General features: G+C 41.9%; 1 protein-coding gene across 1 annotated transcript in view; it reads left to right on the top strand.

Annotated features, from left to right (window-relative positions):
• GLI3 (GLI family zinc finger 3) overlaps positions 1-17,908 on the top strand; it is a 259,316-nt gene that overhangs the window by 13,871 nt on the left and 227,537 nt on the right. The window contains exon 2 of the mRNA XM_081799713.1: positions 58-219. Coding sequence (XP_081655839.1) covers positions 99-219 — 121 coding nt within the window. The 5' untranslated portion in view covers positions 58-98. The remainder of the gene's footprint in view (positions 1-57; positions 220-17,908) is intronic.

Genomic DNA, 17,908 nt, shown 5'->3' with positions numbered 1-17,908 from the left:
TTTTTTTTTTTTTGCCCACTCTTCCTGGAAGTTGATGGCGCTATTGTTTTGTTTTAGGCATTCCTGGTAGCAGAGAGCTGAAGTAATGAGAAGGCATCATGGAGGCCCAGTCCCACAGCTCCACAACCACTGAGAAGAAGAAAGTGGAGAATTCCATAGTGAAATGCTCCTCGCGAGATGTCAGTGAGAAAGCCGTGGCCTCCAGCACCACTTCCAATGGTGAGCAGCTGTGGGCATTACCAGCATCCGAGCCTAGAGGCATTTCTGTGTTCTCTGCCTTCCTTGTCCATTGAACATTTGCACCTGGACCAGGGTTTGTTCCTTTAGAGGCTAAAGAAAGCAAAAGGGGGGTGCGGGATGGGCAGGTTTTAGTGAGCTCTATTTTGGCACCAAAACTACATGTTTTCTTCCAAATTTTCTAATTTGAGATGTAAATGTGATAGGTTATTTATTATAGGAAGTTCCTGTTGTGGCATTTTGGAAATCATCTTGATTAGTCTGGCAGGAGTTCAAAATACTTTGCATTTCACATGGAAAGTCTACACTAGTTGGAATAATTAGTTATTAGTTATTACAAAAGACACAAAAGTTGCCTTGTCAAGATTTGGTGAGAGGATCCCTGCCTCCCCCACCAACTCTGTGCAGTTCATTCGAAAGGATTTTAAAAGTTGTTAATGGTTGGACCTCAAGGTAACACTGGTATCTGAGACGCAGGTTTGGCTGTTGGCTTATAAAAATGGACTGAATTGTGTTCACAGATAACACCTAGCTGCTGTTTCTGGGTGCTATATATATATATATATTTTTTAATATTTTAAGCACAGTGTTGAGAGGCCTTTCAATTCAAACAGGGAGCATTGCAAACAAATTCCAGAGCCCCCCTCTGGAAAAAACCAGACTGAACAGGTTAATGGTGACCGCTTCCTTTTCCCTCTTTTCTACTGTCCTAGGCCAGTAGGTGCCTTTGCTTTTTGTAGATTTCATAGCCTCCCCAGCCTCCTCCCACCACCCTCCACTTTTCCATGTGCCCTTGAGAAGAATGAGCTGGTCTTTTCTCCAACCTTTAGGGCACTGCACATCTGGGCACCCTGATTTGCATGAGCCAACCTGCTCCCTCCCTCCCTATGGGCTTTTATTTATTCCAAGAAAGACTTTACTAGGTTGACTTATAATTTTTTTTTTTTACATACAACTGGAGAGTCAGAATCTACTTTGGAAGGTAACTGCACCTTCCTTTCCTGACTGTGGCCTTGTCCAAGCTGACACCGAGGAGCCTGGCCCCTGTTCCCCGTGCCCATCCCTGTCCGAGGCTCCCCTTCCTGGATGTCACCAGTGTGCGTTGCTGGCTTGGCTGGGCCACGGGAGGGACTGGTGTTAAATCTGCTGCTAATGAGTCCAGTTTTGAATTGATCCTCAGGGACATATATTTATGTCTGAGTTAAAATAATGAATTTACATACATGTGGAAATTTGTCCCTATTTCTCCCTTTATTTGTGGTATTTAAAGTCCGGACTGGATCTTATTTTAATGGAGCTGGATAGTTGTGTTATTCTTCCAGTGTGGTTAAAGAAGCCCTGTTTTCGCCTTTTAAAACATCACGTGACCCTTGTTTCTTTTTTTCCCTGGAATTCATAAAAATTAGGCAAATTTCTTATTCCAGAAATAGAATCAGTACATGCAGGGTAGGTTGTTTGATAATTTTTAACAGTGATGTTGTAGGAATGAGCACTTTCTGGGTATAACGCTTTGCGAAACATGAGCTTTTGGTTATCTACAGCTTGTGTGTGCATGAGCGGGTATGAGGGTGTGCAGAAGTGTGTGGGTATGTGCGAGCATGAGTGTATAGGAGTGTGCATGTGGGTGTGAGCACAGGTGAGAACGAGTGTCCGTTGGCTGCCCTTGTGGACCCTCTGGAAGGCACTGTCCTTGTGGAATTTCAGCAGCCTCCCCCAGAGGTCGGTCTGTCCCGCAGAGGTGGGTCTGTCCCGTTGAAGGTGCCGCCACTCCTGCTCCTCCCACACGTGCTTTGGGAGGGTTTTGGTGCCGCTGAGTTTGTCTCGAGCCGCACTGACCACGAGGTCCTCTCATGAACCTGGTTAGGGGGACTCAGAACAGAACCAACCTAACCAGCCCTGTGGGAGCCAAGCAGTCCCTAGAGAACATTAGCCAGAGAAGGAGCAGTTATGATTCACGAAGTTGGTCCTGTCGTCTGAAGTAATCACGGATCCTGAACCAAACTCTCCTAGCTTTTGGCCCCATTGGCTTGTGTCCTTGAAACACACGTGGCCTCCTGAGCGTAAAACCTGTCCTGTTTGGGGCAAATGCTCATGAGGTTTGCAGGGCAAGTGCCTGAAGGAGAGCTGTCCTGCTAACCCGGCCAGCTCTATGTTCCCAGTGTTCCTGTTTCTCCTAAGGGCTTTATTAAATGTTTATTTTGGGATAATATAAAGACCCCACCAAGTAAAAGAGAAATGGAAGTGGTGGTTTTATGCATGGGTTGCAGTTCTCCTGGAAGATTCCAGGAAAACCGGAAAGCAAATTTAAAGACAAGAACAAAAACCTTTTGGTTCATGATTGCTCTGCGTGAGCAATGCTAATAATTGTACCAGGGTCCTTCACAGGTTTTCCTAACTAGTTCAGAGCCTCTTTGTAGTCCCAGGATCCTGCTCCAGGGGCTGGAATGACCCAGCCTGTTTTTTGTTCTGCAGACTCCTACCTGGTCTCCTGCTTCCCTCCACACTTGGCTGGGGTCATCCAGCTCAGCGGGGGGGTAGGGGGGGTAGGGTGGGGGAGGTTGGCAGGGTTCGGTCCAGGTTTGGTTTGGGTTTTCCTGCACGTGGGGCTGCTGGTGTGCTGGGTATTGCTGGCAGGTGGCTGCCATGGCTTTGATCATCAGTTCTTTTGTCCGCCCTATCTCCTGTTCTCTCTTTTCTCTTTCCGAACATTTCAGTGGTGCCTGGATACCTGCACTGAAGCCGTTCACACAACGCACATTAAGATCATGTCCATCCTATCGTAGCTAGTACTAATTGCTGCTATGTCCAGGGGTGTTCTTGGGCTTTCTTTACAAAGCTCTGAAATTCAGGGATTTGTCCATGAATGGCTAAAGATGAGTTTAGCCTCAAGAACCAAATGGATGTAATACATGCATTCCACCCCCCCTCCACAATCTCATGATTAAAATCCAACAAAACAAGCAAACAAAAAAATTTTGTTATTGGTGCTGTGTTAGGTTGACTTAACTTTTTCAGCCATTATGTGCTACGATTTGTTCCCGATTGTGAACCTTCTAGCCAAACCACACACATTCCACTGCATGTCCTTACACATCTGTTTTCTTAGTTTTCTCAGCTGAGTATCTAGTCCTAGAATAACATTCATACAGAGTTTTGTTTAAACACACACATTCGCACAACCCAAATGTATGGTTCAAAAACTGAACAGCCTTCTAAATAAGCATTTGACTCTTAACACTGAAATTTAAAATGACACACACAAGCGAAAAGCTGTTCTGAGTCTTGTATGGGGGAAAAAGACAAGCCACGTTTGATTTTTTGTAACATTGAAGAGCCTATATCAACCTAGAAAGCATTTAGTATTCTTACCCAGGAACCACAATGTGTGTGTTTCATGTGTTTGATTTTAAGCTTTAATGTTATTTAGTAAACGTAAATGACAGAAGAAAAGACTTTCAGTTCTCTGAGTTTTTGTTAAGTGCAATTGTGAATGAAGGATTATTTTTGGCATCTAATATATTTCACATATACAGTGAGTGCCCACATATTAGGTGCCATTGTTTACTTAAAAACCACCAAATGTGTTAATATGCTAGTAGCACTGCAAGTAAAATTCCTTAATAATCTGTTTGTTGCTGGTATGGATTCATTGCTTTCAAAGCTGCACGTTCTGTTTTGTAAATAGTAAATGGTTTTTTAATCCAGATATTCTGGCGTTTTAAACACTATCCTTATCCTGTAACATTTTCTTCCATGATTTGCAATAACTGACTTTTCAGTTTGAAGTGTTTTATGTCATTTTTAGCCTATGATTTTCTTTGAAAAGGGTAATCTGATCTTTCTTATTAACTTACTATTCTGCTTTAAAAACAAGAAAGGCCCTAATAATGAACGTATGTAGGCCGTGGTCTTGGAGATCTTTTATTGGCTCTGATGGTTATTGGGAACATACCTTAAGTGATAGAAAGCAGAAATTATTATCCTAGTGGTGATGCAATGTGAAACCAGAGTTGATAGGTTAGTAATGGAGAGGAAGTTCCGTGTTCACTCTGCTTCTTTCAAGAGGAAGGACTTGGTTCTCCTCTGCTTAAAAAAGACTCTTAAAGGTTTGTAAGGGGAGAGTGTTATGGTGTGCAAATATGTAAGGAGATACCTTTTTTTTTTTTTTTTTTACTTTGACCTTTGGTTATTTCCTGGCCCTGGGATTTTCTTTTGAACTGTCCAGTAACACCTATCAGTGTATCGTGATAGCAATTGGTCTCCTGGCTGGGAGTAAGGTGGCTCAGAATTTTGTTGGGAATTTGGAATTCATTGGCTCTTCTCCACCATGAGCTCTTGTCTCGCTGAATTTTTTTTTTTTAATGGTAAGCGTGGGTGTACTTAATTCTGCTCAGAAATGGGTGAGTAGTTTGTACCCTGTAGACTGTGAGTTTTAGTTTTCTTGTGCCTTTAGATGTTCAACACCCCCTTTTTTTTTTCTTGGCCACATTTTGTTTCCTGGCACATGACAGATGGATGGGAAGGGCTGTCAGATAAAATGGATTCCAAATTATAGGATGTTGGTTAGGAGAACCAACCTTTGGTTGGTTAGGTTTGGGGATGTGAGGGCTTGGACTGAGTTCTGCACCAGGTCTGGACTGGCTGTGTGAGTGCGGGCAAATTAACTTCTCAAAGTCTCAGTTTCCTCATCTTTTTAGCAAGAAGGTAATGAGACCCACTTCACAGGATCTTTAGGGGATTAAGTGAGGCAGTGTCTGTAGCCTTCTGTCGGAAGAGCTTAGCAGATGTCAGCCGTTGTTCTTGGTCAGAGCATGTGGATGAGTTAAATGTTATGAATCCAAAACAAAAGGATTGTGTTTTCTTGAAAATACACATAGGTTTTGAAATGAAGGGAAAAATGTTTAGAAAAAGTAATTTTGAATCTGCTGGACTCTTGAAAAATAGTTCAAGATGTTTCACAAATCCTGAATGTGACCAAGTTGCACATCTTAAGGAAGGATGGATAGCAAAGCTTCTGTGCCATTCTTCTGAATGGTTTCTTAAGCCAGAAAATCAGGAAGATAATTTTGAGAAAATTTATTTTGAATTTTTTTAAGCTTGAAAACTAACATTGATTATATGGCTTAGCATAAGAAACAGCATGTGCATGTCCCTTTTCTTGATTCTTTTTTCTGGGGTAAAGTGTTTCCCATTTAGGAGATGGTTTGTGTTGTATCAGAGTTAGATTTTATGTTTCACCTTTTTAAACCAACTAACTAATGATTGTTAATCTGGTTCTCATAAGAGCCCTGGCTCCCTTGCTCTCCACACTCATGTGTCCCTGAACCTGGCAACCTCTGATTCTTATTTAGGCTGAGTAGATCACCTTTCCTGCAGTCACCCAGGCTTGAAACCGCACCATCACCTTTGACCCCTCCGTCTCTCATGCTTCCCACATCCTACTAGTTTTGAAGTCCTGGTAGATTTTCCTCTGTAATTATTCACCCCTGTGTCCCTTCAGGCCACCCTACTGCGCTGTGCTATTTAAAACCTACTACCTCATGCCTAGACAGTTAAAATAACCTTCTATCCAATCACCTTGCCTTTGGTCTCTGCTCTTCTCATTTATGGGAATTGTTCTTGCCAAATTAATTTTTTTATGGTTCTGCTCATGCCATGCCCCTCCTCTAGAACCCTGAATGATTCCCAGCTACATATAGAATACTGTTCAAAAACCCTTTGATTAACATTTAGGTATCTTCCAGAATTTGACCGCAGTCTGACTTTCCAGTCTGATCTGCTGCTACCATACTTTCCCATCTGTAACCCATATTTTAGCTAAATTGAAGGGCTCTTTGTTTTCGTTGATGTTGTTCTTCCATAGAATGAGTGTAAATTCTTCTCAAATGTGACGATGTCCTCCATCTCTCTCTCTCTCTCCATACGGTCTTATGTCCTTTTGGGAACTACCTGGTAGCACTTGGTTTTTTGGGTATTTTATTTATGATGATTATTTGCATGAATAGATTAGATTATATTTTAGAGAAGTTTTAGGTTTACAGAAAAATGGAGCAGAAAGTATAGAGAGTTCCCCTCCACCCCCTAACCCCCTTGATCCCCCTGTTATTTACATCTTACATTAGTATGGTACATTTGTTAAAATTGGTGGACCAATATTGGCACACTGTTATTAACTAAAGTCCATAGTTTTTGTTAGGGTCCACTCCTTGTGTTGTAGATCCTGTGGGCTTAGACAAATGTATAAGGACATGTAGCCACCATGACAGTATCCTACAGAATAGTTTCACTGCCTGAAAAATCCTCTGTGCTCCACTTATTCCTCTCTCTCCCCTCTCCATAACACTTAATGTTTACCTTCTAGGTAAAATTTTTTTGAAATTTAAATTTTAGTTAACATACAGTGCTATTTTGGTTTCAGGAGTAGAATTCAGTGATTCATCACTTACATATAACACCCAGTGCTTATCATAAGTGCCCGCCTGAGTACCCATCACCCATCTAGCCCATCCCCCAGCCACCTCCCTCCATCAGCCCTCAGTTTGTTCTCTGTCATTCAGAGTCTCTTATGGCTTTTTTCTCTCTTTCTCTCTCTCCTTCTTTTTTACCCCCCCTTCCCATATGTTCATCTGTTTTCTTTCTTAAATTCCACATATGAGTGAGATCATATGGTATTTGTCTTTCTCTGACTGACTGATTTCGCTTAGCATAATACACTTTAGCTCTATTCATGTCATTGCAAATGGCAAGATTTCTTCCTTTTTGATGGCTGAGTAATATTCCATTATGTATATATACCACATCTTCTTTATCCATTGATCGGTCGATAGACATTTGGGCTTTCTCCAGTTTGGCTAGTGTTGATAATGCTGCTATATACATCAGGGTGCATGTACCCCTTCAAATCTGTATGTTTGTATCCTTTGGGTAAATACCTAGTAGTGCAATTGCTGAGTCGTACGGTAGCTCTATTTTTAACTTCTTGAGGACCCTCCGCACTATTCTCCAGACTGGCTGCACCAGCTTGCATTCCCACCGACAGTGCAAGAAGGCTCCCTTTTCTCCACATCCTCGCCAACATTTGTTGTTTCCTGTGTTCTTGATTTTAGCCATTCTGACAGGTGTGAGGTGGTGTCTCATCGTGGTTTTGATTTATATTTCCTTAGTTAAAATTTTTTGAAAGTAGCACCTGGTTTGTACCCCCCATGCTCCACCGCCCTTCAGTGTCTTGTGCTGGGAGGTCCCCAGCGGACATTCAGTGGGCCTGCACAGTATGATGCACAAGCCTGCCAGGATTTATGGCCGCTCCACGGGGACAGGGGACATGTGGAGCCCAGCGGCAGTGTTAATGCCAGGGCTTGAATCCCAGCTCTGTCGCTTCATTGCTGTGTGATCTTAGGCTAAATACTTAACATCTCTGAGGCTGGCACCATGAGTAACCCACCATGTCAGCTATTATTTGTACTAGGCTCTTTTGAGTGTAAGTCGACAGGATTTCATTCACGGGCACTTTTCATCTCGTTCTTTCAGCACAACATCATTTGGAAATAATCTAGGAGTGGGTAAACTTTAATCTGATCAAGAGAATTAGAGGGTATTGGTTTGTAGAAAACTCTTAAAATGTGGTCCTCAGGACGTAGTTTAACAGGCAGGTAAGCGGATGACAGGAGCTGCGATCAGCAAACTGCCTCGAATCACTGGTCCCGAAATTGGCACACGTTTGGATTTAACTAATCAAATGCTTTCAGGGTCTACTTCTCATTCATAAATATTCATTCAAATTATGGGATGAAATCAGTAAATCTGTGCTAATGGGCTTCCCTGAGGGTAAGCCTCCTTTTTCCTGTGTAAATAACTATTGGATTTCTCCTCTAAAAGGACAATTCTTGGGCACTCAGATAAATGAGGAATGAATATCAAACCCATCTTGCCAGAGCTTTCCAAACTTGGGAATAAAAAGCCACCGCATGATGTATATTGCTTGTGGAAAGTTTCTGGGCTGCTTTGATTGCTTGTGATCAAGTGATGTGGTTATTTCACATTTCCAGAAATAAACTGGTCAGAATCAGAAACAGTAACCGTAACAGCAACAGCTCAGGGCCAAAATGGTGCTTGTGGGTGGGCATGCTCCCTCTGGGGAGGTGGCTCAGTGGCCTCTGCCTCCTTTGGCCCAGGTGGGGGCAGGGCCTGCGTGTCCAGGCAGCTCACAAGGTGGGATGCTAGAGGGTTGCCGCACTGAGTGCTGGGTCCACCAGGGTCCCAGGCAGAGAAGGAGGTGGGGAGATGGTAAAAGCAAAAATTTCTGTGTTATCTTGTTTACGTGGAAATCTTTCCACATATATCTGTGGTCATTCACATTTATTTAAGAAAACCGGGGCACCTGGGTGGCTCGGTCAGTTGAGTGTCTGCCTTGGGCTCAGGTCGTGATCCCAGGGTCCTGGGATCGAGCCCCACATCGGGCTCCCTGCTCAGCAGGGAACCTGCTTCTCCCTCTCCCTCTGCCTCTCCCCCTGCTTGTGTGCTCTCTCTGTCAAATAAATAAAATCTTAAAAAAATAAAAATAAAAAACCTTACATGGTGCATAATTCACTCTTTTCGTTGTGCATTTCTGTGAGTTTTGACAAATCGATAAAAGTCACGTACCCACCACCACAGTCAGGACACAGGTCCAGCACTACCCCCCACCGAAAATTTGACAAATACTTCTTTTTTAAACTTGGCTTAGCAATACATGCCATAAGAGTCACCAGTAATAACAGGAAGCATTAGAACTACAGTTGCTGCTTGACGTTACGTGTATTTCGTGTTTTTAAAAAGTCCATGTTTTTTTTTTTTTTAGGCCCTGTTTGCATAGTTTTTCCCTTTCTTTTTAAATATTTCATGTTGAATTGTTAGTGGAAGTAAAATGTTCTTGAAAATTGCCCAGAAATATATGACCTAGTGTCTCTGTTAGTCTGTCTTTTCTGAGTGTCCAGTCAATGTATTGTTTCCTTTTAGGCCAATTTAAAATATCCTTTTACTTAAAACTACAAGGCACTCCTATTAAAGAGGGCTTTTTCTGCTGTTGTTTTGCCTCTATGAATTAATTGCACAAGAATGCTAGAATCAGAACATGTAATGCAGCTCCAATCTAGAGAAGAAATAGCAAAGCCTTTGTTAAATCTGTTTTCTTTCTTTCTCTTTTATTTTCTTTCCTTTGTTTTTTTTTGTTGTTGTTGTTATTGTTTTTTTGTTTGTTTGTTTTTGGTAACTTCCTTCTTTTTCCCCTCTGCTTTTATAGATGGGACTTCATCTCAGGTAGGGGAAATTTTTATTATAAAAGTTCTTCCTACTCTGACTTAGACTGTTTTTTTTTTTTTTTTCCTTTTTCACTCCTTTTTTTTTTACCCCTTTCTTTGACTCTTTCCTCTTCTCGGGCTCTCTCTCTCTCTCTCTCTCTTTTTTTTTCCCCTTTAGTTGTAGAAAGTTGAGTTCCATCCCAATTATTAAATCTTAGGAGACCATTCCCACATGGTTCCGTAAATGGTAGCTTCATCCCGCGTCCTTTCATCTCTTCCCCTGCTCTCTGGCTTGACAGTTGAAAAGGTCTGGCTGCGCCACACAATGGTTTGATTGGTTTCTCTGGGGGAGACTTTTCCCTGGCTCATCATTCGCCAGGCAGGTGGACCAGAAAGTCTCTTGATTCTTTTGTTGCCTCTCAAAGTCCGAGGTCTTTGACTGAATAAATCCTCCGTCATGGGATAATTTGCTAAAAGGAGCCTGGAAGATGTGAGAGAAAAGCCTCCCGACTTGGGTGCTGCATTAATGAAGTAACGGAGCCTTGGAGTTTGCAATGGAAAAATCACCAGGAATGCAGTGGGTGGAGACGGGCTTCTTTTATTTCCCATAATAAACTTTTAGTTCTATCATTTAAAGCATGCCTGCCCCTCTGCTTGCCCGCCGGCCCACTGTGCCTGCATTTGCACCCCTGTTTAAGGGGACAGCCCTGTCCGGCTGGAAGCCGTTTGGGCGCTCTCTCTAGTTAGTCATTAGATTATTACCAGTGGGTGGAAAGCATTCCATATGACAGGACTAAGGTTGAGTTAACACAGGATGAAAAGTAATTTACAGATAGGCTGTCCCCAGCCATCTTTGTAGCCCCTGATAAGGTTTCATTTCAGAATGGATAGGCGACATTTCCCCTCACGGACTCATTCCGCGACACCTGTGATAACAGCTTCTGGATCCTAATTGAAATTGGTTTCAAAATGGATTTTCACTTTTCTCTGTCTGTGGAAAATATTGAATGGACTCAGAGCTGCCACAGAGAACCCCGGACCTTGGAAAATGGAGCAGGAAGCCAGGATCATCTTTCATAACAGTGTCGATGATATGACAGTTTTGTTATCTGTCTTATTAATGAAATCATTGATCACCTGATGAGGGAGATAATACGCTACGTTCCACCATGTTCATGAAGCTCAATTAGATTCGTATTACAAATAAGGAGGGGGAGGAAAAAAACAAACAATGGAACTGAAGTAGTAAAGATCACTTAAAACTTTTCATTCCCAAAGGGACCATTTCAGATCAGGACATTCCCAGTGACTGCAATCCAAGTCATTTTGAAATTATCGGAGCCAATGAGACATTCCATGACCACCTTTTTGGCCAGTGTGGAGTAACCCATGTTTTTAGTAAAGATTCATTAAGTGAAATTCAAAAGTCGGTGGGGGAGTGGGGGTCGTGCGGGGGTGGGGGGGAGTTCTGAATGAAATGCTTTGGAATGAGCAGAATGAGAAAAACAAAATCCGCAGAACCTCTTCCCTCCCCATGGTGAAGGGATTTGGGGCTTGTCCGGGGTAGGTCCAGTGGATAAGGAAGACCAGACTGAAAGAAAAGTAGCTTATTGTCTGACGCTCCTCTCTTAAAGCGCTTTGGGAATCCTAGTAAGATGGGAATTCGATTTGGATTTAACAAGGTGGCTCTATTGTTTGGGGTCGGGCTGCCCTGGAATGTGCTCTCTGTTCCTCCCCAAGGAGGGGACGAGAGGCTGATGACTGCTCATGTTTCACGGTGAACTGTACTCCTAGGTGTTTCTCCTTTCTCCTTGCCAGCAAGGATCAATCCGGTCCCATCTGAGCTTGAAAGAGGAGCTGTGATCAAAGGCTCTAATGATGTCACTGATCTCTGGTGATTGATTAGGAACAGAAGTTCTGGGGAATTCTGCCTTATAATTCCTTATCATTTCAAATTCATTAGTGTCTCTCATTCTGGGAGCTAGCTGCTAACCTGCAAAATTACAAAAACGAATGATAGAAAAAACAACGTATTTTTCCTCTGGATCTGTCTATGTCTATTTTTAAGTTTATTGGAACCATGGCTACATTTTGTAAGCAACCTTCCCCTTTAAGTGTACTGCAGGGAAATAGAATTCCTTCTATGAGTCTGGATACGTATTTTGGAATTCTGCTTGTAGATTGGGACAATATCATGTGGGAGTGAAAGCATTTACATGGTTTCCAAAGCAGTCTAATCATATAGAAGGTAGTTACACGTTAGGCAGGCAATCATTAAATCTATTTGAATGTTTTATTACCTTGGAAATTTAGGATTTTAGGATTTTAAAAATGCTTTCAGTTATTTTTATGGAACTAGTTAACATTTTCCTCCTGCTAGTCAAAAATAAAAGTCAATGCATTCCATGCCCCAAGAAGTGAGAAACTGGGACAACTGGGGAAGATTCAACTTGGAAGGAAATAAAAAAAAAAAAAAAACCCAAAAAAACAAGAGTGAGCGAGAGATCTCTTTCTGGAACCGCTCTCGACTCTACTGTAACTATTGGCTTAGGTCCACATAGAGTAGGGATTGATTGCGAAAGCACTGGAAAGAATTCTGTTTTGGAAGGCACGGCAGCCCAAGAAAGAAAAGTTGAATGGAAAATGGAGAATGTACAATATTATTAAAGTCACTGTTACCTCGTGTGGTCTGCTGTGGGTTGTCAAGAACTATTGCTTCATGCTTGTTTACAGCTAATTCCCTTCACGGAAAACTTCATTTTGAGAACCGCTCTGAGTAGGACTGATAAATGCGTTCATAGTCTAGGGTGAGCGTCTAAGGAGGAGAGATCATGCAAATGAGCCTTTGGGAGAAGGTAGTGAGGTAATTATGAATCCTAAGCTATAAGGGATGTCAGAGACTCCCCTTTCACAGAATATGTGTGTCCTCCTGACAGTGATAAGAAAAATAATCCTGGACCCTTGCCTATAACCAAAAGAGAACTTCTAGAAAGAACAGAACAATGGCATGGTTAAAATAATGGAACTTCCAGCAATGTAAACATTTTCTGGTAAAATAGGCACCTAATATTCATTTGACGATTTCTTCCAAGCATTTAAAAGCTAGAGAACACACAGTGGCCCATTTCACATTAAGTTTAAATCAAATCTGTCTTGAAAAACTAATGTTTCTAGGCTTGTTTTCAAATCCTGGCAAGTTGCAGAGCAGTAGAAAAGTTCCTTTCCTATAAATGTTGACAGCAGTTCCGGTGGAGGCTAACAATGTTTTATAAATAGAGTTTACTTAGCAAAAACCATATGTATGCCTAGTGAAATAACCTCACATTTATTTATGTTTTGATTTATGGAAAACATGTGCCCCTTGACAAAGCCTTTGGGCTCTTTTCCGCAATTAAAAGGAATCACGTTTGAAAAAAAATAGCTACCACCTTAATGGGAAACTTTTTCACATAAATTCAAAGCACCTTCTTTGATCAGTCTCACACAAATTGAGACTATTTCCATCCATCAGTTTAACCCCCAAAACTGGGTGAATTGAAGGAAAAAAGATGCTTACACACACACACACACACACACACACACACACCCACCCACCCCAGTGGGTTGAATATTGGGGAATCCAAGGGTGTATAAGGCTGGGTAACAGAACAGTGGCAGTATGCCCTTGCAGCAGGAAAATTTCTATTGTTGCTTCTTCCTGCTGGTGACTAGTGTTGGTATAGAATGAGGTCATAGTCCTCTGGTTTGCTTTGTTGTTTTTTAGACTGCAGAGGGGGAACATGGTCCTATATGTACCTGTTGCTAGGTCTTCATCTGGCTATCAGAAAAGTATCTATACCTTGATTCTCTTTCCACCAACAATAGATGAGAAAGAGAGGGAGAAGCAAGTGCTTTGTGAATTCCTTATCTAGTTCCTTTTTCTTTTTGAAAATTATATGAGCTGGGGCCAGGCTATAAAATACTGCTTAATTACCATGCTAGAGTAGATCAATGACTTTTGTACTGTTGATGCCGGATGGTGGAGGGATTGGAGGCAGAGAGAAAGTCAGTGTTTAAAGATAGAAATTCGATCATACATGGGTATACTAATGAAACAAGTATAAATCTTACATATAACTGCTGGTTTAATTTTGTACCTTGTTTTAATTTGGGAAGATTTCATTTTTAAGTACAAACGAGGGACTATATGTGCTTAGAAAAAGAGAGTTAAGTTTTTATCGAAAATCTTTTTCATGAAGGTAGTGTCAGTTTTCTAAGCCCTAGGAAATCCTAGTTCCTGCCTCCATGCAGTCGGGAACAAATTCTATAGAGCGTAGTGGGAATATTTCAAGAGCAACATGGCCTCAAACAGAAATGAACCATCTTTTTCAGCATGGGCGCTTAAATGTCAGTCCAGGACCCCTTGAGGTTCATGGATAGGCTCCAGAAAATGGATCGACCCTTCAAAATTATTTTAGGCAGTACTTTATGGGCATGTGTCTGTGCCCTCTTTGTTTGGGTTCTTAAAAACATTCATGACATAGTATTTGCCAGAAGCACTTGTCTATAGGATGATTTTGCAGCTCTAACTTTCTTTAGGAAAATATTCATTGAATGATGACAATGGCTCTTTGAAGGAATGATTATCTATGAGATGAGAACCCTACAGTGATTAGGGACCAGGAAACTGTATCTTTCTCATATAACATGTGCAGTGATAACCAGAGTTGTGACTCAGCTTAGTTGATAGGAGTTTCATATTAAGAATGCCGAAGATTCTGTGCGCACATCACTTTATCTCTTTAAATGAACTTGGGTATGTGATTTAAAGAGCTTTCCCCCCTCAAAAACTCTGTCTCTAGGATCTCCACCTTAGGTTTCCCAGGAATTTAGAAGAAGGAGCTTGAAAGGAGTGAGTTAATAAGTTTAGAAAGGGAAATCCAGGGGCGCCTGGGTGGCTTAGTTTGTTTAGCGTCCGACTCTTGATTTTGGCTCAGGTCATGATCTCAGGGTTGTGGGATCGAGTCCTATAGTGGGCTCCATGCTCAGTGCGGAGTCTGATTATCCCTCTCCCTCTGCCCCCCCCACCCCCTCTTGCACACGCTCTCTTTCTCTCTCTCAAATAAATAAATAAAATCTTAAAAAAAAAAAAAAGGAAATCTACAATTCTTTCAAATTAATCTGTACAGGTCATATGCATGTGTCCGTCTTGGGTTAAAAGCTACTGATGAGTTTGTTTAGGCCACAGTGTGCTGTCCCATTGGTAAGTCGAGACCATCCCAGGTGTTTTGAAGGGCAGTCTATAGATACCAGTTTCAGGTGCAAATCCAAGGTTTTTACCCGATTTTGACTGAATTGCTGATAATTGCAGGTAATTGTCACAAAAGCAGTAGATCCTCTGAAATCTGAGATGCGTGCTTTAGACCTGGTTTCATTAATTACCGACCCGACTTCTGCCACTCATCTTCCTGGGAGGACACGGTCATAGTCTGTGTTTGGACTCCTCTGCTGGAGGAGCATTTCGCCTTTTGTGTGGCTAACTCTTTGCAGACCGTGGCCCTCTTTTAAACCTCCCGAACATCCTCATAGAGTGCTCTGCATGGTTTTCTGTTCGGCATCTGGTTTGACACAGTTCTATTTCAGCATGGCTTCACTGAGGGTGTTTGCAAATTTCTTTGATGCTAATTTACTTGCTTTAAACTCTTCAGAGTGGAAAAAAGAAACAAAGCCAGGAGCACAATAAACTTGGATTACCAGGTTCCTAAATACCGAACCTCTCAAATAACCTATATTTGTCATTATTTTTTGAGAGCGGTATTTGTAGGCTGAAGCTGGGGAGCACTGTTACTGTCGCCCTTCAGATAGAGCCGAGGGCAGGGGGCTCAGCCAAAGGCTGGAGGACGTGTGTGATGTAAGATGGTACCACACCACGTAAGGAAGATGATGTGGTCCATGATACAGAGATTAGTCAAATAATGCCTTTTGGAAAGTGTTTCCATGAAAATGGAAACTAAAGAGTATGAGCAATGAGGGGCACCTCTGCTTAAGCAACATCTAGGCAGCTTCCCCTTAGAGCCTGAGACCTTAGTACCGCTTACCTGGTTTTCTGCTCTCCTCTCAAACTTCTGGTTCATTCATTTTTATTAAAGGAACACATGCTCATTGGGAAATCCAGAAAGGCACCCAGAAACATGGGCATTGTTAATGCTTGGGCTTATTTTCAGTCTTTGTCTTTCTATTCACAGTCTCTGTCGTGTTCAGGTAGCCCTACGTTGGGGATGCTCTCCATGTCGCATACCACTCTCCTGCAGCTTGACGTAGCTGGTGATGCGATGCATTCCACCAATCCCCTCTTGCTGGCTGTTGACATTTTCCTTTTCTTTTTCTAATTGTAAATGAGGATATGATGAAAATGCTAAAAAATTCGGTGTGGTTTGACCGCAACTCACCACATTCGTTTCAAGAATTGGAGCAACTTAGATTTCCGTCAAGCTGTTTCTGTGAGTGCTCATTCTCAGAGACCCTTGGCAACATAATAGGGTAGGTGAAAACGTCCCCTCGTTTCTTAAAAGTTTCTAACAGAAGGATAAGACGCAGATAGAAAAGTGCACATGGCATGTGGGAGCAGCTTGAATTTTCCCGAAGTGGCTGCATCGTCCAGACAGCAAGCAGGTCCAGAGAAAAAGACTAGCAGCCCCCGGAAAGGTGCCTGCCAGGTTGCTCCTGCTGTTCCAAGTTGCTCTGTTTATCTATTCTGCGGCTGATGGGCATTTGGATGGTTTCCAGGGTTCAGCTGTTTGGGACATTGGCTGTTGGGTACTTGATGTTTGGTAGACCTGGGTACACGTTTCTTTTGGGTACACAGCTGGGAGTGAAATGACTGCTCTGGAGAGGGTGTGTATATTTAGCTATAGGACGCTCTGCCTCCTGGTTTTCCCATGTGGTTTTACGGATTTGCTCCTTGTTCTTGCCAGCACTAGGTTATGTCCCGTATTTCTCATTTTAGCTCTTCTGGTTGGCCGCGTAGTGGTATTCAGGTGTGGCTTTACCTTGTCCCTGATGTCTGAGGGAGTTAAGCATCTTTTAAGATATTTATTGTTCATTTGGATATCCTCTTTGGTGGTGAAGAGTCAAAATCTTTTTTTTTTTTAATTTTGATTCTTTGGGGATAAATAATTATTTTCCAGTTGTCCTATCACTAATTTGAAATGATACTTGGTACCTGACGCTGCCTTACTATATTTTATAGCCTTTTTCTGTTTTATTCTATTGACCTGCCTATTCTTTAGCCAAGTGCTACCTTCTTTCAGACGTTACAACGTATGATATATTTTATCTGAGAGTGCCCATTACCTTTTATTATTGTTCCTTTTCAAATGCTTCTTGGCTCTTCTTTAGTTTTTTCTTCTAGGGAACTTTAGGGACACCTTTTGGAATTGTGTTCTTCATGAACTCATATATATATATATATATATATATATATATATATATATATAAAATCATGGATCGATGATATCAGCAATAGTGGTTAATTCTGGGGAGAATGGAAGGGAGGGAACAAGGTGGGGAGGGTTCAGATGTATCTCTATCACCTCATTTCTTTAAAGAGAAAAGGTTTTGAGCAATATGGCAAAGTATTATTAATGTGTAGACCTGGATGGTGGGTATCTTGATGTTGCTTATGTTTTTCTCTGAAATATGTCATGATTAAAAGATACCGTTTCCAAGTTTCGTTTGGAACTATATACAGCTAGTTTGTCCAGGCTTTATTGGAATTTTGTTGTCATAGGAAACAGCCTTGATCGTTTCTCTGCTGTGTCCACACAAGGCGACTCCATCAGAGCACACATACATGCACACTCACTTGGCGTCCGCATTCGGCATTCATCTTCAGAAGCATTTTTAAAAAATCTGTCACTTATAGGAAAATACTTAGGAAATAACAGTTGGCAAGACTTAACAGGTGTTTGTTTTACTTTCACCTTATATACTTTAACTTGTTCTGGAAGCAGTTTACTTTTAGCTTTGTCTCATCTGTCTTGAATTGAAAGTTGCAGGTACCTCGATAAGTGCTTGAGTTAATGCAAATACCTCTGTATTCTCTCAGGAAAAATACTGTGCTCCAGCTTCCCTGCATCTGGCTGCATTTTTGTCCAGTTCCAGCAGCTGCCCTCTGTATTCCTGGATAGTGGTATCTGTTCCGTGGTGGCTTTTTCTACTGAGATCGATCAATGCCAGGGTCAAGGATTAGGAGTGGGAGGGGGCTCTTTGTTACTGTTTATTTGTTTGCTGTTGTTGTTGGGAGGACTTTGATAGCAATGGAAAAGGCCAAAGGAATCTTGGCATTCTGACTCTTGACCTGAAGTAAGCCTAAGCTGGGGATAACCTTAGCTCCCTAATGAGTGGGTGTGCTGGAT

The sequence above is a fragment of the Leptonychotes weddellii genome, chromosome 12 (assembly GCF_054177405.1).
Source record: "Leptonychotes weddellii isolate Sample4059 chromosome 12, ASM5417740v2, whole genome shotgun sequence".
Taxonomy (NCBI): Eukaryota; Metazoa; Chordata; class Mammalia; order Carnivora; family Phocidae; genus Leptonychotes; species Leptonychotes weddellii.
Note: the sequence above shows the minus strand (reverse complement) of the source record. Positions and strands in the feature narration are given on the sequence as shown.